The 27716-nt window shown below is 45.7% G+C and overlaps 1 protein-coding gene across 1 annotated transcript in view; it reads left to right on the forward strand.

The window, feature by feature from the left end:
• The window catches only part of LOC129334567 (tetraspanin-36-like), a 38084-nt gene that overhangs the window by 6979 nt on the left and 3389 nt on the right, over positions 1 to 27716 (forward strand). Inside the window, exons 2-6 of the mRNA XM_054986753.1 lie at positions 13801 to 13992; positions 19583 to 19657; positions 22083 to 22178; positions 22928 to 23083; positions 25500 to 25583. Of these exons, the coding sequence (XP_054842728.1) occupies positions 13801 to 13992; positions 19583 to 19657; positions 22083 to 22178; positions 22928 to 23083; positions 25500 to 25583 (603 nt within the window). The remainder of the gene's footprint in view (positions 1 to 13800; positions 13993 to 19582; positions 19658 to 22082; positions 22179 to 22927; positions 23084 to 25499; positions 25584 to 27716) is intronic.

Raw genomic sequence — 27716 nt, forward strand, 5'->3', positions numbered from 1 at the left:
GAACAAAAAATCCACCTCAAACGATTGATAAAGTGCATTGAAAGTGCATTATCCAACATGTGCGGAATCAGCCTTGATCTTGAAAATTCCAGCAGAGATCGCTGTAAGTCATCTGTGCCTTGATGGAACTTTCTACCACCCCTACGAAGATATTTAATGTCCATAACTCTGAAACATCTGATGTGAGCAGAGCAGAGTTCGGGCTCTGAAATGACCAGTCTGATTTTTAAAAGTGGCCCAAATGAAACGAATGTTACGGAGCAGATGATAAAACAACCCACTGACCCTACCAGAGGAAGCAAAATATGATCCTTACTTCTGGTAGTCCCACCTGCTTCTCTTCAAGTTACCTGAAAACATTCATGAATGTTGCACTTCAGAAAGAACTATGGAGCAATCCTGCCCGATCTGTGTGGAGTCCGATGTTCTCTCACCGTGTTCTGACCTGAAAGGTGCCTTGCTGGTGCCTGTGTCTTTAACAGCCTGATAAGCAGGGCAGAAAGCTGGTGAATTTTTGCTTGGCATATGTTAGCAGCCCTTATTGCTTGCCAACATTTGCAAATAATCTTTGCTGGCAGAGACTGGTAAAAAAAATATATTAAACAACCCCACCAGTTGCTCTGTAGGAAATGGATGTGGAGGCTACAATCGAAGCACGTTTACTCAGAAGTAAGCTTCTCTGAGACTTGCTCCTAAGTAATTTTGCATTTTAAGTGTTGAAAGATACCATTAATGGGTGATTTTCTTTTCCCCTGACAAAGGAAGCTCTGAGGATTTCTAGCTACATAACAGGTTCAAAACGAATGGGCTAAGTCAAGAAAATGCTGTACTTCTACAAGAGTAGCTGTGCCAAGCTGTTTGTGCCGAAACAAAACAGGAGTCTTGTAGCCTATTAAAGATAGGGTTGCCAGGTCCAGGTTGGGAAATTCCTGGAGATTTTGGGGGTGGAGCCTGGAAAGAGTGGAGTTTGGGGAGGGGCCTCAATGGGGTATAATGCCACAGCGTCTACCCTCCAAAGCAGCCATTTTCTCCAGGGAAACTGATCTCTAAGGCCTGGAAATCAGTTGTAATTCCAGGAACCCTCCCGTCACAACCTGGAGGCTGGCAACCCTAATTAAAGACGATCCAGTTTTCATTCTACCATGAGCGTCTCTGGGCTAGCATTTACATCATCAGATGCTTTGAATGGATCTACCCTAAGTAGATAGACGTATACAGTGTTACAAAGAACTCTTTTCTTTTTTTGTAAGCTGAAAGGTCAAAGGGCCATGAATGTGGAAAGGACAAGGTAAGATGTAATTAACTAAATTCCAGATGTGATTAAGAACTAGTTGGTGCTGTCCTTTTCTTGATTACATCTAATTATATCTCACCTTGTCCTTCCCGAATTTCCTGGCCCTTTGAACCTTCTGTTTACAACCTTTCCCGCCTTTGTAACCCTGTGTATGTCTGTGTCTGCCTGGAGATAGCCCATTGCATGAACGTAGCCTGCAAAAGATCATGCTGAAATAAATACGGTTAGTCTTTAAGGAACCACAAGAGCCAATTTGGTGTAGTGGTTAAGAGCGTGGGACTCTAATCTGGAGAGCTGGGTTTGATTCCCCACTCCTCCGCTTGAAGCCAGCAGGGTGACCTTGGGTCAGTCACAGCTTCTCAGAGCTCCCTCAGCCCCACCCATCCCTCAGCGTGATTATTGTTGTGGGGATAATAATGACATACTTTGTAAACTGCTCTGAGTGGGCATAAAGTTGTCCTGAAGGGCAGTATATAAATCAAATTTTGTTGTTGTTGTTGTTGTTGTTGTTGTTGTTGTTAAGGGATATTTATTTTTTATTTTACTTCGTTTATCATTTCCCTTTCTCGCTGAGGCTCAAGACAGTTTATAGAAGGATGTGGTGATGAAAAGAGCTTCCCTGTTGATTTCTGCATGACTTGTAGTTTTTAAAGGTATACTGCTTCTCCCATCCATGCAAAAAAATGCACATCTGAAGAAGGCTGAACCTCAAAACCAGGCAGTTAACTGCTCTGTCTCTATTTCCTTAAATGCATCGGGGCCAGTAGTTCTTCAGCCCTTAATAACACAGACGCTGCTATTTGGAAGATGTGATGAATGGTAGTCCGATGGAATTAATTCCTCACAGCTACTCAAGTGGTTTTGCTAGAAATGAGTGAGTTTCTGCTTTCCGCAAGTATTTTGAACCGTGGAAATCAGAAACGGCATTCCTTCCGGCAGATTACTCTTTAAAAACTGGCTGAGGAGCCCAATTATAGGGCAAAACGTTCCCTGGGGCAAGCTGATGTCTTGTTCCCCAAAACAATAACTTAATGGTTGGTCTGGAGGTAGAACAGTAAGTTGGGAGAGGTTTGAAGTGACTCTCTGGGATAGACTATAGGTGAAAAAATCACTTGATGACCTGGTAAGTACCAGATGGGGAAGCTACCAGGCTTGCTGAATAGCTTTGATTAGGATAGGTGGATGAAGGTGAAGTATAGCAGGGCATTGATGAGATTAGACAAGGATCTTCTTAGGAAACCTTTTATCTCTGTGTCTCTCCAGGACGTGGAGGAGGCATCAGTCAGTCAACCACCTCTGACTCATGTTCTGGTAATGTTTCACGCTTCTGCTCAGCTGGCATCTGCTCTGCCTTTAGCCAGGCATACGAGGAAGGGTGTCAGGTTCTGCCTTGGGTATTGCCCGGTGAGGCACCAGCATGCCTGACTTTGGACCAGGGTTACCTTCAGGGATTATGTGGGCTCCTGCTCTGTGGAAGGAGGGGGGTATACCTCGCCCTCGCACCCTCTCAGTCCTCTCACAGGCCCGCTCAACCTGACAGAATCCCGGCTCCCTTCCATGACAGCTGGCCCCTTCCCTCCTCCGGACTTACTCTTCCTCTTCTTTCTGCCACCTCCTCTCCGCTGCTCTGTCTCTCTCCTAAACTCCTACACAACCCACCACACCCTGTGGGTGGACTTCCCTTTTATCCCTTCACCAATTCCCTGCTCCACCTGTCAGCCATGCCCCCTCCTGCACTCTAGCCATGCCCTTGGCTGACTCAGACAGCTGCACCTGGGTTTGCTCTGCAGGCTGCCCTGGGCAGTCATACCTGTTCCTCCTTGGCTGGTTGACAAGCTTTCTCTACTGAGCTGGCTGCTTGGGGCAGGCACACCTGTGCCTTCTTGGCTGGCTGCCACGCTTTTCCTGTAGAGTGCCTCAGGCAGCTCCACCTGGGGTTGTTTTGCTCCCAGTTTCACCTGGACCAGGCTACTGCCTTCTAGCTAGCCTGCAGGCTGGGGTGTGGCTCTGTGCTGCTTTGGCTGCCTCTCCTCCCTGACTGGTAAGGCTGCTAGCTGACTGCCCTTGCTTCCTGCGCTTCCTCCCTCAGGTCTACTCCCCCCTGGGGTTCCTCACTCTCCCTGCCTGGCCCCCGGCCCCCCACCGAAGGGTGGGGCTAGCTGGTTTCCACCTGCCTCTCATGACTCTCTGAGGCTTGGGTGCTTCTCTGCCCTCTTGTGGCTGGGATGCCTCCTTCCCCGCTTCAGTTGTTGGTCTGTTCTGGTCCTGGGTGCCTGTTGGGGTGGCTGGGTGGCTGTCCCCCAACGGCCTCCCGTCCCCTCCTCCTGGTAAGTCCAGGGGCTGAGTCTCAGATCCCGGACAAAGGGGTTTATAATATTTCATCAATAAACTATCTTTTCAGTGTGAGGAGGTGGTATGTGTGTGACTGCTAATGGAGGCATGAGATATGAACTCCAGATTCTCCTGTCTTAGAGTGGAACTACAAGTGATAAAAGGCACAGGTTGGACACTTGTCACAGCTTCCCTCAAGTTTTGATGGGAAATGTAGGCAGCTTGGTGGAATGTTGGACAAGTGACAGTTGAAAAGTCCATTGGACAGCAGTCGGAGAGCCAAGCTGCAAGACCAGGATGCCTACATTTCCCATCAAAACTTGAGGGAAGCTGACAAGTGTCTAACCTGTGCCTTTTTTCACTTGTAGTTCCGCTCTTAGTCCAAACGGTATACTGAATGGGCTGTGTGTATTAAAAATATCAAGGGCTATAAGGATCCCAGGCCTTTTTCTTCAGCTCTGGCCATGTGGCCCTGGGTGTTAAAACGTGACAACATCCATTTTATTTCAGAAGCATCTTCCTTGACCTTGACCCAACCTTGTTTTTCAGTTCTAGTCAAGAAAATTGAGGAATGTTGTTTTTTTATTAACAATTGTACAGTCTAGACATGCATTCTGAGAATTTGTACATACTTGTCCATGGTTTCAAAGATTTATTAGGCTTCCAAAGCAATCATACCTACAGAGACGCTGTGCACTGGATATTGTTATGACTTTGGCTTCTGACTTATTTCGTGCACACATTCAAGCTGAGCAGGATTGGCAGTTCACATGCTTAGAGTTCCATTTTTTTATGTGCTCTATGGTATTATTCAAAACATTCTTTGCCAGGCATAGGCAAACTAGATTAGCTAACCATTTACAGGGGGTCTGGTTACACTACTCACCAAGGTTATGCTGGAATTTTAATTTTAAAATAATGTCCGATATGTGAATGTGAATTGTACGTTATGGTTGGGACAACTTTAAATCTCAGAAGGTTAATCTTCACAAATAGTTTCACACGAGAAAAGCTGTGATATACAGTTCCCACACCAAATAAGCAATATTAGTGTGCCAAGTAGAGAGGTGCAATTGGCAGGGAAATCTTTAGCCTACCTTCAAGAACATGTCCGTATTTTGCAACGGTGCATATAATTCTGCGAGAAAACCTATGCGCATTCTGCAATAATACCAAATCATGTAGGTACAAACAAAAAGTAGGCTAGAGGATTACTGGGACAGAGCTGTGGCTCAGAGGTAGAGCATCTGCTTCGGATGTTCAATCCTTGGTGCCTCCAGTTAAAAGGATCTGTTAGGATGTGACATGAAAGACTCTGTTGTAGGGCTGCCATGTGACCCCTCTATGAACTCATCATATTGCCCGGGAACAATAGGAATGGGTTTCAAGTTTGTGGGATAAAGGGGTAGAAAGTTCAAGGGGCAACAGAACTGAACTGTGATGTCTGGAGATCAGTTGTAATTCTGGGAGACCTCCAGCTGCCACCTGGAGGTTGGCAGCCATATGTGCTACATGCTTGGCAGTCCTCTGCAGGTTGGAGGAAGACAAAAGTACCAGAAGAAAACCAGTTGGTGGATTTGCAGCACAATCCAGCAGGCAACTTTAAAAGTACAATGCAATTTCCCAGTGTGCAACCATTCTGTAATTTTCTTCTTGTTGCAGTATGGGGTTTTGATGATGATGATGATGATGATGATGATGCAAAGCTGATTCACAGGTCATTGAGTAAAAAGTATAGTCTGCTAGTATCAAAGAATTCATGAGAACATCAGGTGGAAAAGGTGTTAGAAAACGAGTAAGTCAAGATCTTGTGGGATTTCAGAATTCAAACTGATTGGCACCTTGACTATAATACACCAGACATAACAGTCGTGGAAAATTGAAGAGTCTGGATAATCGACATTGCAATTCCTGGGGATGCCAGAGTTGAAGAAAAAGAACAAGAACAAATGATTAAATATAGGGATCTGGCGATAGAAACCACCCGACTATGGAAGAAGAATGCAACAGTAGTCCCCATTGTCATTGGGGCACTTGGAACCATCTTGAAAAACTTTGCAATTTATATGAAAGAACTGCAGCTTTCTGACATAACACCTACAGAACTGCAAAAGATGGCGCTATTTGGAATAATGTACATATTACGCCAATATCTGGTTGATACTTAGGTCTCTGGTTGAAACATGTATCAGCTCAGCAAAGCCAATCAATGATAATGTGATCTTTATTATTGACTGTGTTGCGTGTAATTTGAATAATAATAATTTATATACGCTTATATACCACTCTTCTAAACAGATTAGAGCCTCACCCAGCAGAGTCGCTTTTACGTATTTGCTGGTTATGCAGTCTTCCCACCAGCACGCACGCGCGCATGCGCGCACACACACCCATCTAGACTGTCCTGTGCATAGCTAAGAAACGTGTCCCTCTGATAACAGTGGTGTTTAAATTCCAAGTAAACGTATGCAAAACGTGGGAGGAAGACTAAACCGTTTCACTTCCACTAATGAAAGCACTGGGGCACATCACTGAAAGATTTATGGGTGTGTTTGTGCACTAAGCATCTTTTGGAAAGATTAATGTTAGGAAATGGAGGGACCAACCCTACAATCTTGGTCTTTGTTAGAAGAATGAGGCCCAGTAAGCTCTTTTGCGAGAGCGCTGGGATTTCTGAGACAGCTGGGCAGAAGAGGAAGCATTTAAGCTCTTCAACTATGACAAATTAATGTCCTGACCTACATCCTCACATGAATCTGTTTCATGCCTGTTTCAATTTGCCATGAAGCTGACTTCTTCTACAGCCATGTCTTTTAGATATTATATGTGAGTATTCAAGTGTGTCTTTTTTTTTAAAACTTTGGCTTGCTATTCCTCCCTACTGTGCTAATTTAGGACAGATTACTAGAACTGCAAATGCAAGCACCTGGCAGAGTGGCACAGCCAGGAATCATTTCGAGGGGGAAAGTGCAGGAACGCAGTTCTGGCAGTTCCCCAAAGAGGTCACATGTCAGGTGACCCCGCCCACCTGACTTTCAGCCATTTTGGGCCCATGTCGTCCTGGATTGGGGCCGAAACATCCCGGATCGGGCCTCTGATGGGTGGTGGATCACTCTCCTGTTCAGCCGCCGCCCAATCCTGACCATTTTGGGCCTCTTTTTGGCCATTTTCAGCCCCCTTTTGCCATTTTGGGCCCAATTTCGGCCCTGAATGGCCAGGATTGGGTCCAAAGCAGCCAGGATAGGTGATGTCAGAGGGTGTGACATATGCTAATGAGTTATGCTAATAAGTTCCTCCAGCTCTTTTTCTATGAAATGACTCCTGGGCACAGCACTGTAGTCACAGCATCTTTCCTGAGGTTATACTGCGGTGTTGTGGTTTGTCTCCTACAAGCAGGGCTTTGGTGGAAACAACTGTGGTACAGTGGCAATCTGACCTGGATAGCTCAGATGAGCCCAATCTCATCAAATCTCAGAAGCTAAGCAGGGTTGACCTTGGTTAGTAATTGGATGGGAGATCTCTAATGGAGACCAGAGTTTCAGAGGCAGGCAACGGCAAACCACCTTTGTTAGTCTCTTGACATGAAAATCCCCACCAGGGGTCACCATAATTCAGCTATGATTTGAGGGCACTCTCCACTACTACCACAGCAGCAGTACACCTGCATTGCATGTGATGGTCCCTGGTCCAATTCCCCATTAGAAAGCATGTCAGGTAACAGGTGTTGGAGAAGACCCTTCTCCACCTGAGGCCCTGGAGAACCAAATCCAGACATTGCAGACTAGGGTTGCCAGCTTCCAGGTGGGGCCCAGAGATCTCCCAGAATTATAACTGAGCTCCAGACTGCAGCGATCAGTTTCCCTAGACAAAATGGCTGCTTTGGAGGGTGAACCCTAAAGAATTATACCCTGCTGTTCTTTTTTGCTTTTACTTATTTGCTCGGGATGCAGCCCTCATACCACTGCACTGAAGTGTGCCTCTGCCCCTGCGCAGAGAAACAGGAGACTAGCCAAGCCCCTGTCTATACTGCCTTGAGCATATCTAAGAAATGTGTCCCTCGAATAATTCCAAGTAAATGTATCCAGAATTATACCCTGCTGAGCTCCCTGTCTTCCTCAGACCCCATCTTCCCCTGCTCCACCCCCAAATACCCAGGGATTTCCCATCCCAGAGTTGGCAACTCTAGTTGACAGCAGTGAGTGAGATGGGACCAGTAGTCAGACTTTTAGGTTTACCAACTTGCAAGTGGGGCCTGAAATTGTGCCAGAATTTCAGCTGATCTTCAGACTAAAGAGGAAATGGCAGCTTCGGTGGGTGAGCTCTGAACTCAGCTCCCCCCTCCCAAAACTCCACCCTTCCTGGCATTGCCCCCAAATCTCCCCAGATTTCTCAAGCCAGAGTTAGCAGTGTTACTAGGGTTGCCAGCCTCCAGGTAGTAGAAACTGGAGAGTCCTGACAGAGTAAGTTAACAAAAGAATTCAGGACTATCTAACGACACCCACTTCAAAAGTGAACACTCATATATTCAATACAATTACAATTTGCCAGATTACATGCAATTCGTACAATATTCAAAATCCATTCACAGTGCAACGTTATATTAATCCATACAGTCTTTGTGACAAGACCCCAAAGTGCTCAGTGCTGGTATAACAAATAGTCCGTAACCACAGCCTTCGCTCGACTCAGCACTGGCCGTTATGTTACCGAGGGCTTACGTGCAAGTCAAAAGTGGCTGAAGGATACGTTGGAGTGCACATATACCATCTTTGAGAAAGGGATTCCAGAAACGGGACTCTGCACCGGTTTCCCGTCAGATGGATAATTCTACACGATTTATGACCTACAGTGCCTTCCTGGCCAGCTATATTGTTGCATTGAATTGCATTGGACTGAGTTATTCTGTTTATGGATTCATGTATTTAGCTATATAGCTGTGGTTATGGACTATTTGTTATACCAGCACTGAGCACTTTTGGGTCTTGTCACAAAGACTGTATGGATTAATATAACTTTGTATTGTGAATGGATTTTGAATATTGTACGAATTGCATGTAATCTGGCAAATTGTAATTGTATTGAATAATTGTATTGAATATATGAGTGTTCACTTTTGAAGTGGGTGTCGTTAGGTGGTCCTGAATTCTTTTGTTAACCTCCAGGTAGTGGCTGGAAATCTCCTGGAATTACAACTGGTCTCCAGGCCACAGAGATCAGTTCACCTGGAGAAAATGGCTACTTTGGGGGGTAGACTCTATGGAATTATGCCATGCCAAGGTCATTTCCCTCCCCAAACCCCACGTTCTCCAGGTCTCCAGGAATTGCCCAACTTGGAGCTGGCAACCCTAAGTGGTACCCAACTTTGTGTCAGGCAGATTCACTTGTTCCCCTTGACGCTGAAACCCTAAAGGGATTGTAGAAAAGAGCAAGAGTCCAGTAGCACCTACAAGACTAACAAAATTTGTAGTAGGGTATGAGCTTTCGTGAGTCACAACTCACTTCTTCAGATATAGCTAGAATGTATCTGGAGAAGTGAGCTGTATCTGAATGTATCTGAAGAAGTAAGCTGTGACTCAGGAAAGCTCCTACCCTACCACAAATTTTGTTAGTCTTGTAGGTGCTACTGGACTCTTGCTCTTTTCTACTTCTACAGACAGGCTAACATGATTACTCATCTTAATCTATTGGTATCTGAAGAAGTGGACTGTGACTCACGAAAGCTTGTACCCTACCACAAATTTTGTGAGTCTTATAGGTGCTACTGGACTCTTGTTCTTTTCTACTGCTACAGACAAACACAGCTACTCACCTTGACCTAAAGAGGTTGATAGAGAGGTCAAAAGCTCAATGCTTTCTTCCTTCTCAGAGAACAATATACTTTGTCTTCCTTCTTTCTGTGTAGCAATTCAGAGCAAAGAAATCATTCTTAATCTCGTAACATGCTGGCATCGTGGTTGCATTGCACAACTGATGAGCTCTGTGGTGTGGGCAGAGCAAATGGCAAAGGCTGCCAGCTCTGTTGTGACCTCTGCCATAGGTTTCTTTTTACCTCTGAAGCCCTGCAGAGACACAGGAGTTGTGTCAATAGAAACAAGATTAGGTTTGTCACCCAGCAGCAAAGGTGGTACTGGAGGGATGAATTAATGACCGGTGACCTGGAATGAGGAATGGCTGGCACAGCAGGCAAGCTTAAAGAGGCCAGAGCTGAAGAGACAGCTTGTGGAAGGGACCTGGGAAATGAGGACAGTGCAGCAGCTATCTGAGAGTTCAAAAGGGCCAGGAATCACTGCTTTAAAATTTGTATAGAGAAGTGATTTTTGGCAGGTATAGCATGTCCAGCTGTTTCAAGTGTGGCTGCTCTTTCTCCCTTCGGTGTTTAGAGAAGCACCTGAGATTTTTGTCTTTGAGTTCCTGTCCTGGTGGTGCACAGAGATGGAAACCCGGGCTGTTCTTTAGCAAATAAGGTTCAGGACTAGAGATGGGCATGAACTGTGGGGGGAAAAACCATGCCTTTCATGGTTCGTTGCATTTCACGAACCATGAATTTTCACAAACCTCCCTCAGTTGTGAACCGGTTTGCCTGGTTCTTGAAAATGTCACTTCTGGGTCAGCAAATTGTCACTTCCGGGTTGGCAGAAGGTCACTTCAGCAGAAGATCTGCAGAAATCCCATCCCCCATTGCCTAGGAAACTGATTGATCAGCACCAGGCTGTCTGCAGTGACAAACTGAAAAACGAACAAACAAACCAGCCAAAAATTCGTGGCAGTTCGTCAGAAATGGGCTCTGATAAACCGTCGGTTCGCAAACCACGAACTGGCTCAATTCGTGCCAAACTTTAGTTTGTATTTCGGTTTGAGTCCATCTCTGTTCAAGACCCATCCAATGACTGCCCCACACCAATGAAAAGTGAGGTTTCAATCTTTATTGACAGCTCAGGTTAGAATTTGACAGTCAGAATGCAACAGATAGCTAATTGCTGAACAAGAAATGAAGTGAAAAGCTGATAATTCAGGGACCTTGATGCAAATATTGTATATTGATATAACACTATTCAATTGCTATTTTTTTAAAACCTACTGGGGAATCCTGTCATGTGGAAGCCCCATTGCCACTGTGCTGTCTCGGCAGCCACAGGGAAACTCCGCAAGCCTGTCACCATGTGGAAAAGTCTTGCTGCTTTTCACAAGAAACTCTTACGAAAATTGCATCTTACAGAAGGAAAGTCCCTGTGGTTGCTTGTTGGTCAGCCATGGTTTCTAAATGAAGAAATGCCGGCTCTGCCATGCTTCTGATTTAATTTCCTTCTTATGCTTGAGATGCATTTTAAAAGATTATAAGAGAACGATATCAATGGCCAGAAGATTGATGCAGCAATATTACAGGTTTCATTAGATGCTTGACCACTGAGAGATGTTTATTTGACTTCTTGAGCTGCTTTCGCATAGAAGCAATTCTCTGTGTAGCTCTTAATGGTGCTGAGAATGCAGACCCATTCACAGCGGCAACAGAGCATCTGCACAGCTGTTTTTCCAGAATTTTCATTGCCTCAGCCCATTTCCCCTCCTCTACACTGGTGAGCGTTTTTTTTTAAAAAATGGGAATTGCTAGATTGCTGTAGGATTATAATAATCCTTTGGGAACATATATTTCTCTCTCTCTTCCATTAAGATAATTTTCCTTTGTGGTTTTAGCTTTAAAAAAAACCTTTACAATTTCACACACCCTATTTTCCTAGCAAGAAGTCCAGTGATGTTTCCAAAAGGATTTGTTCAGTGCTCAAATTATGGGGCAAAGATAGCCCCTTAAGAGGGACTGGGTTTTATTTTGAAGTGGTGTATGGCTTTGACATATTGCTTGATTGTGTGTGAAGGGGTTGATTTCTGTATCGTTGCTGCCTTGTGAAATTTTAGTCAAGCTCAGGCTCAACTCAGCATATCTTCTTAATTGCTGTTTGGCTTTTATTGAATTGTATTGTATTAAATGGATTTTTGTATTTATTTTAAGCAGTCCTGGGTGCTTTTTAACCACAAGGGGAAGTATAATAAACAAAATAATGACATTGACAAGCCCAGGCTTCCGTTTTTTGGCCCCTTCCACTGATCTTCATATGCCAGGAGCTCTTTTCCAAAAGAATTTCTTCTCGGGAAGCTCCCCCACCCCAATCCAAATAGATGGAAGCCAGCCCTCCTCTATGTCGTTTCTGATAGTGATTTGAGTTGGATCCCACCTACCCTCTCAGTCATTTCCGGTCCATGCTTGGAGTTCAAGAATGCCCACTGTTGTTTTTAGGTCCAACCAGAGTAATCTTGGATCCATATGGTCCTACACAGGGCTTTTTTTCTGGGAAAAGAGGTGGTGGAACTCAGGACCGCACAATGATGTCACTTTGGGTCAGCTGGAACAAGGAGGGAGTTTTTTAAAGTTTAAATCGCCCTTGGCAAAAATGGTCACATGGTCAGTGGCCCCGCCCCCTGATCTCCAGACAGAGGGGAGTTTAGATTGCCCTCTGTGCTGGAGCGGCATGGAAGGCAATCTAAACTCCCCTCTGTCTGAAGATCAGGGGGCGGGGCCACTGGCCATGTGACCATTTCCAAGAGGCACCGGAACTCCATTCCACCGCGTTCCCACTGAAAAAAAGCCCTGGTCCTACATATTGGAAGTTGGTGAGGCACATTCCATTTGACAGCAAATTTTCTTCAAAGTATGTTGTAGGCAGCTCATACTCTCAGGCCTGGCAAGAGATGGGGTGATGGGACAGGAATATTTGACCAAGCAAGATAACAAGAGCACAAGTGTGAATTCTGTAATTATGCTGATATTTGTCATAGAGAAAATTGGAAGTTTTTTCCTGTGCATTTTTTAATTTCTTTCTTTTTTCTTTATCTTTTCTTTCTTTTGGGTTCTTTTTTCCCTTTATCTTTTGGTAAACATGTATTTGTTTTTTAAAAAACTTTCAATAAAATTTATATGGGGGAAAAAGGAATATTTGACCAAATTCTACATTACAGAATTCTCAGATTTTGTCAAAACCAGATGTACACTGGGAGTTCTGTGTTCAGAAGATAGCACAAAACTCATGGAACGAAGCGTCTTCTGTTTAATGGTGCGATTTCTGATGCCATTGCACCGATAAAGGGGATCGTGCCGGGAAATTGCGCTAGGAAGATGTTTCGTTCTGTGAGTTTCGCACGATTTTATGGGTGTGTGAGAAAATGGCCCTTCAATCCCAGCTCTACTGCATTATGTTGTTTTTCTAGGAAACCTTGTTAGACTCAAATGTCATGATCGTATTTTGTAATTCTCTTGCTGATCGACTGAATAGCTTTGTTTTTTCTAGGAATCTTTGCTGTTAAGAATCAAACCTTGTCATCCTTCAAACGTTACTGTATTTTGTAACCGGCGCACTGAATAGTTCCATTGTACTTGTAATATGCCTTGAGCCCCGGTGAGAAAGGCAGACAATAAATGAAAATAAATAAATAAAACTTGGAGATAGTTTGTGTCACAGTCCATCCTGCTCACAATGAGAGGGTTGCTCAGTAAGTGCCAGTTGGAACTGTCATTCGATTGTGTTGGAGATTACTAGTTAACAACATTTCAGTTATTATAGAGGTAATATAATGAGGGGGCATTTGACCTGCTTATTGGCTGTTTTAAATGTTGGTCATTTACATATTCTTGAACATTCTTTTCTGTTTGAAAACAGCAGTTGTCTCTCTGCCTATCAACTGAGAACATGTGGTCTGTTAGCTAAGTCAGTATTTCTCTCATGCTGTAATTCTTTCTTATGTTTTCCTAGTAAAGTTAATTCTTTGTTTTTAAGCTCAAACTACACATGGTGTCGACTGTCTTTTTTAATTTTAATTTTAAGAAAACAACTAATAGAATGAGTCAGTTCAGTTTAGAAAGCCGTAACAGGAATGTTTTCTAAACAAACATGGAGCAAGATCTGGGTCCAATAGCACCTTAAAGATCTACTAGATTTTCAAGATAGGCACTTTTGTGGGTCAAAGCTCCCTTCATCAGAGCTTTGACTCTCGAAAGCTCATACCCTAGAAATCTAGTTGATCTTTAAGATGCTATTGGACCCCGATCTTGTTCTTCGACTGCAGACCAACATGGCTGCCCACCTGAAACTAAACAAACATGTTGTACTTTGTTTTACGTTTTAAAGGCTGCTGGAGCTGGACTCGCTTATGTCGGCAGTTATGTTCTCAACACCTACAAGACCTACGACCCCATCTTTAAGGACCAATATGTCCTCCTGCCAGCTGTCATTATCATTTGTGTTGCTGTAGTGATGTTCGTTATCGGGTTGATTGGATGCTGTTCCACCCTCCGCGAGTCCCGGATTGGCTTAGGAGTTGTAAGTATTGCATCTGGCCTCGGAAATTTCCTTTTTAAATGTAGGTTTGGGTCGTCCTAGGGGGATAAGCTGTGTTAGTCTCTTGTTGCAAAATAAAACAGAAATCCACGGGCACCTTAAAGAATCTCGAACCTACCAGAAACAAAAGTGAAGCAAAACGTAAGTGACATGTTAAACAATGCAAAAATTACATGAGAGGATCCTACTTACAACAATATGTGTAATGTGCCATCAAGGCGACACCATGAACGTAAGACTCCAGACCTTCCTATCATTAATAGACTTTCTCAGATCTTGCAAACTGGAGGACCTGTTATTGAGTCAATGCATCTCGTTTTAGGTCTTCCTCTTTTCCTACCGCCTTCCACTTTTCCTAGCAACTTACAACAATAGATGGTACGAATTATATGCTATAGTATAGACCACAGTCCCTTACTCTTTCCTCAAATATCTTTCTGAACCGTTTTGTTACAGTACAGCTGTATCTGTGTAGTAAAGCCCTTTTGAATGATTGAATTTTGCAGATGGTTGTTGTGGGTTTTCCGGGCTGTATTGCCGTGGTCTTGGCATTGTAGTTCCTGACGTTTCGCCAGCAGCTGTGGCTGGCATCTTCAGAGGTGTAGCACCAAAAGACATCGGGACCACATCGGGACCACAAAGCGTAGCATCCAGACAAGAATAAAAGAACATGAAAGACACTGCAGACTTGGACAACCTGAAAAATCAGCAGTGGCTGAACATAGCCTAATGCAAACAGGGCACAGTATCTTATTCCAGGACACCAAAATACTGGACAACACTTCCAACTACTTTGTCAGACTGCACAGGGAAGCCATTGAAATTCACAAGCATAAGCAAAACTTCAACAGGAAAGAAGAAACCTTAAGAATGAACAGAGCATGGTTTCCAGTTCTGAAAAACACCAGGCTAACAAAACATTCTATCCCCGACAATAGCCCTGCAGAGAAGATTAGCACATCAAGTACCAATCCATATGCAAAAGAACCTCCTCAGGATACAGTGAAGCCTCTCGCCATTAGCATTCCACACCCTGGGAAACTCTTACAGGATGACTCAGCTCAACCCCACCCCTCCTGAGTAGATACAAATGACCTACATCTTTTCCACACTGTGACACTGAGAGATCTCTGTCTTTTGGTGCTACACCTCTGAAGATGCCAGCCACAGCTGCTGGCGAAACGTCAGGAACCACAATGCCAAGACCACGGCAATACAGCCCGGAAAACCCACAACAACCATCGTTCTCTGGCCGTGAAAGCCTTCGACAATACATCGAATTTTGCAGAGTTTGCAAAAAGCCAAGAAAGTGGGAGCTTTCCTAACCCCATCAGGCAGGCCATTCCATAAAGTGGGGGCCACAACAGAGAATGCACGTGTACGGACAGTTGTTGATTTTGCCTATTGGCAGATCGGCACATGAAGCAGACCCTTCTCCAATGCATGGAGTTGTCATAGCAGAGCGTAGGAGGAGAAGCAGTCCTACAGATATGAAGGACTGAGGCCATGAAGGGCTTTGTATGTGATAGCCAATAACTTAAATTGAGCCTAGTAACTGTTATGGTGTGGTTCCGTCTAGTTCCTTATCATAGCCGAGCTGCAGAATCCTGCACTAAATGCAGAGTGCATTACAGTAGTCTAGTCTCAATGTTACTGTGGCATGGATCCAGGTGGCCAGATCTGCCTTGTCAAGGTATGGGGCCATCTTCCAGGCGAGACTTAGTCTCTCTACATGAGACATCTGACGTGGGAAGAACACATGTCAGGAGATGCAATGTTAGCTGGGAAGAGTAGTTTTAAAAGACAAAGCTGGTGGCAGGGCAAAGGCTTTGCTATACACTGGAGCTGTGTGAAGGGGCCATGACATGCCAGAAGGGAAACTTCAGAACATTATAACCACTCCAGGTCCAAGCCCAGCTCTGGAAGGCCAGCTCCAGCCCATTCCTTGCTGCCTTCTGGTTGCGATCCCACACAGTTTTAGACTAGAGAGATGAACTCACAGAGCCTTCTGGGAGGCGAAGACGAAATTAACAAACCGTCTGTGGAACAATCTCTGCCAGCTCTATCTTTTAAAACTACACTTCCTGGCTAACATTGCATCTCCCTGCACTTGACAAACATGTGTCAAGGCATCACATATAGACAGAGTCTGAGTTAGAAGAAAGTGTTTTTTTGCAGCTGCATTGTCTTGGAATGACTGTCTTTTGTGGGGGAGGGGTGACAGGGTTGTTTTTTTACATCTTTAGTATCTGTGGCGTGGAGTGGTAAGCGGCAGTACTGCAGTCCAAGCTCTGCTCATGACCTGAGTTCGATCCTGGCGGAAGCTGGGTTCAGGTAGCCAGCTCAAGGTTGACTCAGCCTTCCATCCTTCCGAGGTCGGTAAAATGAGTACCCAGTTTCCCGGGGATAAAGTGTAGATGACTGGGGAAGGAAATGGCAAACCACCCCATAAAAAGTCTGCCAAGAAAACATTGTGATGTGACGTCCCCCCATGGGTCAGTAATGACTCGGTGCTTGCACAGGGGGACTACCTTTACCTTTAGTATTTCTTGAAAAAAGCCCTACTGCCATCACCGTAAAAAGTACTGATTTGGAACAGGTTTTTATCATTCTATTTAGCATGTTTTTATCTTGCCCTTGCTCCAAGGAACTCAAGGCAGCGTGTGTGTGTGTGTGTGTGATTCTCCACTCCTCCTCTTTATCCTCACCGCAACCTTGTGTGGACTCCAGGGCCCTCACCTTACCCGGCCACAGGGGAGGGTCTGGCAGGAAGGGCCTACTCCACAACATGCCCACTTGAGCCTGGCTGTTGCCACGGCATCCAGTCACTGATGTAACACTCTGGTTTCTGGGGCAATGGGAGATGGGCCAGAAGAACCTGAGAGGAGATGTGGAGAGGAGCTGGAATGCTCTGTTTAAAACCTCGCAGAAACGGCCTGAAGAAGGTTCACCTGCCTTGTATTGAAGGGCTTGAAGCGAGTAAAAGGGATGCCCAGACAAGCGAGAAGGGGGAGGACCCAGGTGCTGAACTCCCCTCACCTTCCCAGTTGAGCTTCTGGGGACAAGAGGAGCTAGAGGCTCATGAGACACAGTTCTGGTGGAACTGGCCCAGGCGGATACAGGTAGGTTAGGCTGAGAGAGAATGACAGGCCCAAGGTCACCCGGCAAGCTTTGTGACGTGTGGAGGCTGGAAACTGGCACTCCCAAACTTAGTTCAGCACTCTAACCACACTGGTTCTCCTAACCCCCCAGTAGAAGCTCCTTGATCCCTGGGCATTGGTTGCTAGCTGGAACCAGTATTAAAGCAAAAAAAGAACTAGGCCTCCATAAACTAGTAGGAGGGTTGCAGAGTAGAATCAACTGAAGAGAGAACGTGATGGGTGTTTTGGAGTTGCTGGGTGGTGTGAGTGTGAGAGAGAAAATAACACACTTAGCTTAGCAGTAGAAAAGAGCAAGAGTCCAGTATAGGGTTCCCGGGTGCCCGCTTGTAGTGGGCAAACTCCCAGGGATTTGCCCACTCATCCACTGATCGCCCAGCAGGCACTTTAGGGACACACGCTGTGTGAGCGCTCTGTACTTCATGGCCTGGGCCCAGCGCCGGATCTAGGGTTGCCCGCGCCCGGGGCAACCCTTGGCCGGCTACCTCACATGCGCATAGCGTGCACACGCTCCCCGCACTGTGTGACGTCATCACACAGGGCGGAACGGAGGCAGCGTACGGGGCTGGGAAGCCGCCCGCGCCATTCGCCTCCCCGCAGGTGAATGGCGCGGGTGGCCTCACAGCCCCCCCCCCCGTGCTGCTTTCGCCTGCCCTGCAGGACAGGGGGCTGTGAGGCCACCCGCGCCATTTGCCTGCGGGGAGACGAATGGCACGGGTGGCTTCCCAGCCCCGCACGCTGCCTCCGTTCCGCGGCCCGGCAAGCTGGCTGCCCCCAGTCTTGCAGAGCAGGCAAAAGCAGCGCGGGGGGCTGCAAGGCTGCCCGCACCATTCGCCTGCCCCGCAGGACAGGGGGCGGCCGGCTGCCCCCTGTCCTGCGGGGCTGGCGAATGGCGTGGGCTGCCCCCCAGCCCCCCACACTGCCTTTTGCCTGCCCTGCATTACAGGGGGTGCGCGGCAAGCACGGGGGGGCTGCGAGGCTGCCAGCGCTGCTGCCTGCACCCTCTGGCAGCTGGCAGCTGCTCCCGGCTCCCCCTTCCTGGTGGCGCCGGGGGCAGACTACCCCCCTGCCCCCCCTTGATCTGGCCCTGCCTGGGCCCACCCCACGTTCTTTTAATAGGAATCGAGGAGTCAGTAATAGAGTGCTTCCAGGGTTATCATAGCCTTGCCTTTTGCCCATACGTGATCCATAGCTTTGGGGGAGAATAAGAAGTTGTCCAAATATTAGGTAAATAGAGTTTAGGAATGTTGCACCAATATAGATAAAAGCACATGGCAATAATCAATACTGAGCAATACTAGGCCATGTACTTGTATTCTAGATGAACTTTCAAACTTTGCATGAACCGTCTGTGTGTTTTTTTGAGTGTTAAGTAATTCTAACAGGTGTGCTTTAATCTTTTGACAGTTAATTAAAATAGTGGACTGTATCTAGATTAATGTTCCTTTATCAGAGATTCAACCAATAGTGATCTCTTAACTTAACTCTGACATTTTTCAGAGATTTATAGTTTTGTTTTGCAAGTTTGAATATAATGTCATATTTTACTAACTGGAAGGTTATACAATAGAAATTATGAATCTTCAACGAAGCATCAAACCAATTATCGTTTGTTTGTGCTATCACATGAAAAAGATCTTAGATATTTGTATATGATAACGTATAAAAAATGCGAATTCAGATAGATCTGATGGAAGAAATCTCGAGAAAATCTAGGTGAGATTATCTTTACCTATGCATTTCATAGAAACTTTGATCATGTTAAACTTAGAATTAATTAGGAAATGTTAGCAAACTTATTTCTTATTGCCTTTTTGTGTTCTGTTTTTATAGGATTTATATTAATAACCATTTATATTTTAATTACTTGCTTCATTAAAAAACTAGGGTGTACTTTCAATAAAGTGAAATAAACTCTAGACAGGTGTCTGTGTGCTTGATAAAGAGTTGCAAAGTAATATTGAACCCTGTATAAATAAATGTACTGATAAAGGTGGTTCAAAGAACTTAGCTGTTTGACAGCTCTGAAGACTAACTGCTGAAAGCTTTCCAAGAGAAAGATAAATCTTTCTTTTGGCTAGTGGAAGCTTGGTTCAGACACAGGCAAGAGATCCCAGGAAGATGCAGAACCCTTGATAAAGAGTTACCTTCATAAGAGGAGTGGATTGCTAGTGTACCCTAGGGTGACCCAGGCAGGAGGCCTGGGAGAAGCCACAGCTTGAAGGAGTGAAAGTCCGGTCCCAGATCAACTTGACTATTGATATGCACAGAGTAAATGGAAGAGACTAGTCCAATGAGTCTGGGTGGACTTTCTGTGAAACGTAATTCCATCTCCTTTCTTCATGTATTTGTCCAGAACGGTGCAAGCTCTTTTGTCTGTGTTTTCTGAACTGTCTCCTCTTTCCTTATTTCAGTTCTTGTTCATTATCTTGCTGATCTTCATTGCTGAAGTGTCTGTGTTTGCCCTGGGATTCGTTTACAGAGCAAAGGTGGGTGAAAATAGTCATATCTTTCTCTGGACTCGTGTTAAAAACGGGTTCATAACTGTGAATTCATCTTACCGTCTGAAAACTCGTGCGAGAAAACGCAATCTTCCGCCTTTTTTCCAGCATGTTCCGCAACGTCCTGGCTTCAAGTAAGCCGTGTGGAATCAGCCCAACTGGGGGGCTCCAAGGGGGCATGCCAGGAAACAACCAACCCGGAGCTCACATGTGTTTGTGAGCCAGAATCTGAATGCACCAGGCAAGACGCTGGGCGAGAGCAGAAGGTTTGGAGTGCTTATCCCTGACCAACCCAGAGACCATGGCCTGCTTGCGAATTGCAGAGTTTGGAATTCCATCTCTATGGTCTCTAGTGGGACTCGAGCATGCTGGGTGGCTCGCTATGGTGAACTTCTCCTCAATATGAGATTCCCAGTTCTAGTCCAGTATCTGCCCTCCTTTGTATCTGTAACTTATTCTTGAAATATTAAATAGTCATTGAAGAACTGTAATTTCTAGTAACAAGAATCAATTTGCCGCTTCATCTCCAAAGATTGTTAGGTGGGGAAGGGCTGGGAGAAATTCTGTATTGTATGGAAACCGAGTATTAAGTGTGTGTTCTTTTTATGTGAAAGGCTGCAATAGTCCATTAATTAGTCAATTCAATTCACAGCTTACATCTTTTGACTGGAAGTCAAGCAGCGGGTTGTTTAAAAATAATGTGTTATTTTTGTGAAGTATGTATTTGCAAGTCTGTTGGTAACAGGCCCCTTTGTAAATTAGGGGGGTTCTGTAAATATAAGGGGGAATACCTCTTCGGAGAGGGTGCCCGCTGTGACAAATACACACATTGCCTGAAACAAAGGAAGGGCGTTCTTGTTCTTCGGAACTGTTGTTCATATTCCGGGCTGGCTGTGCAGCCGAGCCACTCAAGACGCTCCTTGGTGCAGCCCGAGAAGAAGGGTGCCAATTTGCCAAAAAAGCACAGAGATTGTTGCCAGCATCACCCAGGTCTTTTGCTGAGGGGTTTGATTTGAATCTTGCTGCGGCAATGCAGGACACAATATGCCATTTTTCTAGGGAAAGAGGTGGTGGAACTCAGTGGGTTGCCAGCACAGGGGGAAACTCCTGGCAGGAGGCGGTGCCCCTGGTACCCCATGTGGACGCGCAAAGTGCGCGCATGCTTCCAGGACTGCTCAATGACATCACTTTGGATCAGCTGGAACGGGGGGGGGTTAAAGTTTAAATAGCCCTCAGTGAAAATGGTCACATGGCCGGTGGCCCTGCTCCCTGATCTCCAGACAGAAGGGAGTTTAGATCGCCCTCCGCGCCATGGCACAGAGGGCGATCTAAACTCCCCTCTGTCTGGAGATCAGGGGCGGGGCCACTGGCCATGTGACCATTTTCAAGAGGTGCCGGAACTCCGTTCCACCGCGTTCCAGCTGAAAAAAAGCCCTGAATATGTATATTTAATTAAAACTCATGATTAATTGATCACAATTTCTTTAATCGAGTGACAGCCCTGCCTTTAAGGTATAAGTGCATCTTCTTACAGTGTTTTCAGCCTCCAGAGAAAGAAACTGTTCACAATTCTTTATGTCCTATGTCCAAACCACCCTGACCTGGGTAGTCCAAGCAAGTCCGATCTCATCAGGTCTTGGAAACTAAGCAAGGTTGGCCTTGGTTAGTAATTGGATGGGAGACCTCCAACAGAGACCAGGGTTGCAGAGGCAGGCAATGACAAACCACCTCTGTTAGTCTCTTGTCTCTAAAAGCCCAGCAGGGGTCGCCGTAAGTCAGCTATGACTTGGCAGCACTTTCCACCACCACCACATGTCCATTTGGGCAGGCCTTTCTGAACACTGAGAAGATCTTTTCTGGGGTAGCAAGAACTGTGCAGAGGAACAATCATGCAGGTAGAGGGGCTGGAGAGAACAGGAATGAGGAATTGAATTTGCTGGTCATCCATCTTCCACAAGCCCAGATCTGCTGAACTGGGGAGTGACTTCATGCCCTTTTCCCTCCTCCCTCCTGACCCACTTGACGCTCCTCTGGCTTGGTTCTGTGACCCTGAGAATTTTATTTATTTCATTTGTACACCACCTTTCTTCCCAACATGGACCCAAAGTGACTTACGTAATTATCCTGTCTTTCATTTAGTCTCACAACAACCTTGTGAGGCAGGTTAGGCTGAGTGTGTTTGACTGGCCCAAGGTCACCCAGCAAGCTTCCACGACAGAGTGAGGATTCGAACCTGGGCCTCCTAGATTGTAGTCTGTCACTTTAACCACTATACCACACTGGGTATAATTTTTCCTGAAGTCTAAATGTACTCTAAAAGTAAAGAGCACAAGAAAACTGCTTAGCTTTGCTGATAAATAGGATTTTCAGTTTGGAGACCAATTCACAAAACATCCATTCTTTCTTATTACAGGTTAAAAGTGATTTCCGTGAACCATTGCAACAGATTTTCAAGAAGTATGATGGGAAAAACTCTGAGTCACATGCCATAGACTATTTACAAGTGGAGGTAGGAGAATAGTTGTGCAAACAGGAATATGCCATTTTATCTCTCAGTTGTGGCTGCAATTTTTCTCCCAGGATTTGTTTTCTATTAATTAATGACAAGAAATTAGGAAATAATGCAAATAGAAAACTAAGGCATGACATACCCTAAATGATGCCAAGAGTGGATTACAAAGGTACAAGACACTGCGGTAAAAGCAAGGTCTGCATGCAGCAGTCTGTGGCTTGGACTTTTCTGCGTGTTTTAAAAGTTTTAGCAGTTTCACGGGCCATTTTTGTATATGTTGTATGCTCCCTTTAAGAACAGACTTCTCACAATCTCAGCCGCTGCATGTTTTTGGCTTGCGTGTCACCAATCGATCTTTGTAAGTAAAATCAGGCTGGGGCTTGGTATGAATTAATGAAAATAAAGTCTATAAAAATACAGCGATTGTCAGTTTTGACTTCAAGTCAGTGGTTGATTTCTGGTTTAGAATCTCGGTTTTGTAGTGAGGCAACTAGATCCAATTTGATTAAATTGGCATTTGAAGGTTTCCAGAAGCTATCAAGTGTGTTGTGCACGGGAAGGGAGTAGGAAGGGAATGCATGAGCAGGGAACAGCTTTGGAGAACCGAATTTTCAGGAGAGAATGGACAATTGGAATATTTATTTTAAAAGGGTTGGTATTTTAAAGAGCTTAAGTAATGTCCTCATTTCTCGAGGGGCAGGGATTTGACCTCTGTTTTTTGCTTCTGTTTTTTTCTCCCGTTAAAGCTTCAATGCTGTGGAATCAGCAACTATACGGATTGGATTGGTAGCACCTGGTACAATTCTACCGGCAACCACAGCATTCCCGTGAGCTGCTGCAAGGAAGAGTTTAGTAAGAACTGCACAGGACAGCTGAGTGAGCTGCAGTATCTCAATACAGCGGTAAGGACACGTCAGAAATATATATCTCCATAATAGTGAACTAGAAGCTTGAAGCTAAGAATTGGCAAAATTCTGTTCCTTGCTGAATTTTGCCACTCATTGGATAATATATCTAATTCCCTATTTAGCGCCTAATGTGTGGATCAAAAATTCCACACAAGGGCCGTTTCTACACTACTCACCTGCAATCGGAATGCTGCGGAACGTTGCAAACAAAACCCGGAAGATAGCGTTTTCTCACGTGAGTTTTGCATGATGTCGTGCAAAACTCGCGCGAGAAAACGCTATCTTCAGGGTTTTGTTCACAACGTTCCGCAGTGTTCCGATTGGAGGTGAGTAGAGTGGAAACAGCCAAGTAGGCCATTAGTGGAAAGCAAAATCTAAAACTTAATAAAAACGTAGAGGGGTGGGGGGCGGGACTGAAGCAGTGGCTGCACATGTACGTACATCACAATTTGCACAAAAAAGAAATACTGACCCGGATCTCTTGACACTGTGTTGCAAGATCTCAGTCACCATTTGGGGGGAGATTGCTAGGGAACCCCATGTAATATTGCCAGCTGGCTGAGGGAGGGTATTGAACTTCTGTGCTTTCAGTTCCAGATCCCCCCTCCCCTCAGCTGGTCAATGCGGGGAGCTGATTGAACCTACTAGTTAACCCCAAGGGAGGAGGGAGAGCAAGGGGAGAAGAAGCAGGGGGCATTGGTGGGGGATACATTTCGTATCCCCTGTGAGTGCTCTTGGGGCTCCGTCCTTTTCCTTCCAATAGCAACTTTCATTGCCTATCACAAAGACAGAAAAATGGGCCTTCCCATCGGTAAGGCTGGGGTTTCCATATACTTGGGGGAAATCACTAGGTTTGGAGCCAAATATGGGGCTAAATCCTGTGGATCTGTTCCTGTAATGGCAGCCGTTCTGCTGCTAGCAGAAGAGACGCCTGCTTTGGAGACTTCCAGTGCTGTCAGAAGGATAGACCCATGAGATATGGGGCAAATCCACACGCCTTTGGCATGTCCCGACGTTGCGCTAAATGTTCACTAAACACCCGGAAGTATAGCATCTTTCTAGCGTGATTCAGAAGTCACTCTAGAAAGACGCTATACTTCTGGGTGTTTAGAGAACGTTTATCGCAACGCCGGGACACTCCGAGGACGTGTGGATTCAGTCAAGGATCCCAGGTCCCCAGTGGGGGCAGGGGATCCCCCGCTCCCATCCTCCACCCTCTGCCACCACTCACCTGGCTGGTGAGGGGGGAGAGAGGTGGAGGAACAGGCCCCCAGGGCATGCTCCCAGGGCAGTGTGATGATGTCACTCCCATCCTATTCCAGGAGTGACATCGCGCTTCCCTGGGAGTGCACCCACACTTCGCAACGGGCCAATTTGGGGCTCAGATCGGCCACTAAGAAGCACGAACGTGCCTGTGCGATGATGTCACTTCTGTTACGAGTGAGTGCTGGGTGCCCCCCTCTCGCTGGGAGGGTAAGGGGACCTAGTAATTCTACCATGAGATCCAAACCTATTAATTGATAAATTAGAAAAGACCCACAAACACAAACCAGCTGGCCTGATAAGGTCAGAGCATGCTTTTTGCACTCAAAGATCTTAAGGGACTAAAAAAGGCAAACAGCAGCTTATCGTATCCTGGAGGTGGGAGTGGATTATTCTATCTGTTCATTCCTTCCCCTCTCCTACAGTTCCTTATGGGCCCCCAACATGTAGATTCTGATTTCTCGGCCCACTGCCTACAAGCTCCTCTTCAGCCAACTCTTCCCACCAACCTCCTTGGACACCCCCCACCCCCGCCCAAGTTACCTACCCACGAGGGCTGCCAACTTCCAGGTGAGGCCTGGAGTCCTCCCCAGACTATAACTGATCTGCAGACGACAAAGATCAGTTCCCCTAGAGAAAAAGACCTCTTTAGACGGTGAACTCTATGACATCTCCTCCTGCTGAACTCCCTCCACTCCCCAAACTCTGCCTGACCTGAGCTCTGCCCCAAATCCTCAGGAATTTCTCTGTCTGGAGTTGGCAACCCTCCTATCCACCCAGCTCTCCACCCTATTCTGCCTTCTTTTCTGCTTCCTCTTCCATTCTGTGCCAGCTGCATCTTTCCTCTCCCCTCCTTAGGCCCTGTGGTGTTTTCCCTTAAAGAAACACCACGGACCTTTTCCCCCTTTCAGCAATAACAGCATTTAATTAAAATGATGCGGCAACATTTTGGAAATGCAAGATGCTTACGGTGAGGTTATTTTGCCTGATCAACTCAGAAAGAGCGTCCCGGTTGGCCCACTAATTCTCAACAATGATGACTCTGCAACCTGACTGAGGCTTTTAGAAAATGTTTTGTTTACAGGTGAGTGCTGTAATCTGTTAACAACTACAACTTTTTATTTTTTCCTCCCTTGTCTCCCTGTAGGGCTGTGCAAACAAAATGGTATTTACGATAGAGAGTGTTCTCAGCTACGCTATGCTTGTGGTTCTGGGGTTTGCCATTGTGAAGGTATGTTATCACAAAGTTTAAAATATGGGGGGGGGGGGTTTAAGGGGAAGGAAGGCAGAATGGTATCGCCCGATCTTGGACTCTAACCAGGGTTGGCCCTGGTTAGCCCTTGAATGGGAGACCACCAGGGAAGATGGGCAGGCAATAGCAAACCACCTCTGTTTGTCTCTTCCCTTTACTTCTCTTGGGTAGATTTTACCTTTAACGTTTCCCTTACACCCTCTGGGTAGATTGATGCCACCAGGAATATTATATTCCAAGATATTATTTAAATTTTCCCTTTGGTAACGTGCCCAAGCGTCAGGCTCCTTCGTGGTTCTATGTGGCCCTGAGGATAGGAATGGGATATAGCAATGACAGCTACTCTGGGATATAACAAAAACAAAGTAAACCTTTATTTTTTCAAGAAGCATATCGGTTTCATAAATGTAGTTCTCAGTTCTTAAAGTTACTTCCTATAAACTCATTCACACAGATCTCTTCTAAGGCTTCACACACAGTTAGCCTCTTTCTCTGACTCAATATTTCTCTCACAGACGTGCTTAAAGTTACTCAGGCTGCACACAGCTAGTCTTCTTTCTTCTGACTAAATATTTCTCTCACAGAAATGCTTAAACCTGCTCAGGCAGCACACAGCTGGCCTCTCTTTCCCTGACTGGGCCAAGCTACAAGTGACAAATGACACAGGTTGGACGCTTGTCAGCTTCCCTCAAGTGTTTATGGGAAATGTAGGCGTCCTGGTCTTGCAGCTTGGCTCTCCGACTGCTGTCCAATGGACTTTTCAACTGTCACTTGTCCAACATTCCGCCAAGCTGTCTACATTTCCCATCAAAACTTGAGGGAAGCTGACAAGTGTCCAAACTGTGTCATTCGTCACTTGTAGTTTGGCCCTGAGTGTTCTTTCACAAACATGCTCAGTTCAGGTTCCACACAGGTTATATTTCTCTCATAAATACTTCAACATACTCAGGCAGCAAACAGCTAGCCTGCTTTCTTCTGACTGAAACTTTTGCTCTCCACTCTCAGTCTAAAACTGCATTAACTCCGCCCACACTCTCATGGCCAAGCTACAAGTGACAAAAGGCACAGGTTGGACACTTGTCAGCTTCCCTCAAGTTTTGATGGGAAATGTAGGCATCCTAGTCCTGAACCTTCTCTCTCCGACTGCTGTCCAATGGACTTTTCAGCTGTCACTTGTCCAACATTCCGCCAAGCTGCCTACATTTCCCATCAAAACTTGAGGGAAGCTGACAAGTGTCCAACCTGTGCCTTTTGTCACTTGTAGTTCTGCTCTCAGTCATCAACCAATTATATCGCTCACTCATCCCTCTCTTTCAACCCCACTCTTCACCTATCTCACACCAAGCATTTAAAGACACATGCACACATTTACTTGAAATCATTGCACTTGCCATTCTAGAAACAGTGCACAAGCTTACTGCTTTTAGCTCTGGGGCAGCTTCCCGAGCAGTCCAGCTTGGGAAGCCATGTTCTCCTGCCAAAAGCAGTATGAGAGAATTTTGTGCCACTTTTAGTTTGCTGAGGCCCCCTTTCTAAGTGAAAGCCTCCCCACTCCCAGCCAGGCACATGCCTAGTCCTTCCTTCAGTTTCTCCCTTCTTTACTGGCACTCAGTGGGGTGACTTACCATGTTTTTTTTAAAAAAAGAGAGTGATCATTATTGCAGAGCTCAGCAATATTTCCATCTCTGGACTGGGCAAAAAAAATGGAGATTGTTTTTTTTCTCAAGCCAACCAAACATTGAGAGGGAAGTACTCGGGTCATGTCGTAGAAAAAGAGCTTGAGGAACTCATTAGCATAACTCATTAGCATATGCCACACCCCTTGCCATCACTGGAAGTGTGTCATTAGTATAACTGATTTGCATATGCCACACCCCCTGACATCACCTATTCTGGCTGTTTTGGACCCAATCCTGGCCATTCAGGGCTGAAATTGGGCCCAAAATGGCAAAAAGGGACTGAAAATGGCCGAAAAGGGGCCCAAAATGGTCAGGATCAGGCCAGTGATGAGCGGGAGAGTGATCCACTACCCGTCAGAGGCCCAATCTGGGCTGTTTTGACCCCAATCCAGGCTGAAACGGGCCCAAAATGGCCGAGAATCAGGTGGGCCAC

Source organism: Eublepharis macularius, chromosome 8 (genome assembly GCF_028583425.1).
Source record: "Eublepharis macularius isolate TG4126 chromosome 8, MPM_Emac_v1.0, whole genome shotgun sequence".
In the NCBI taxonomy this organism is placed as follows: Eukaryota; Metazoa; Chordata; class Lepidosauria; order Squamata; family Eublepharidae; genus Eublepharis; species Eublepharis macularius.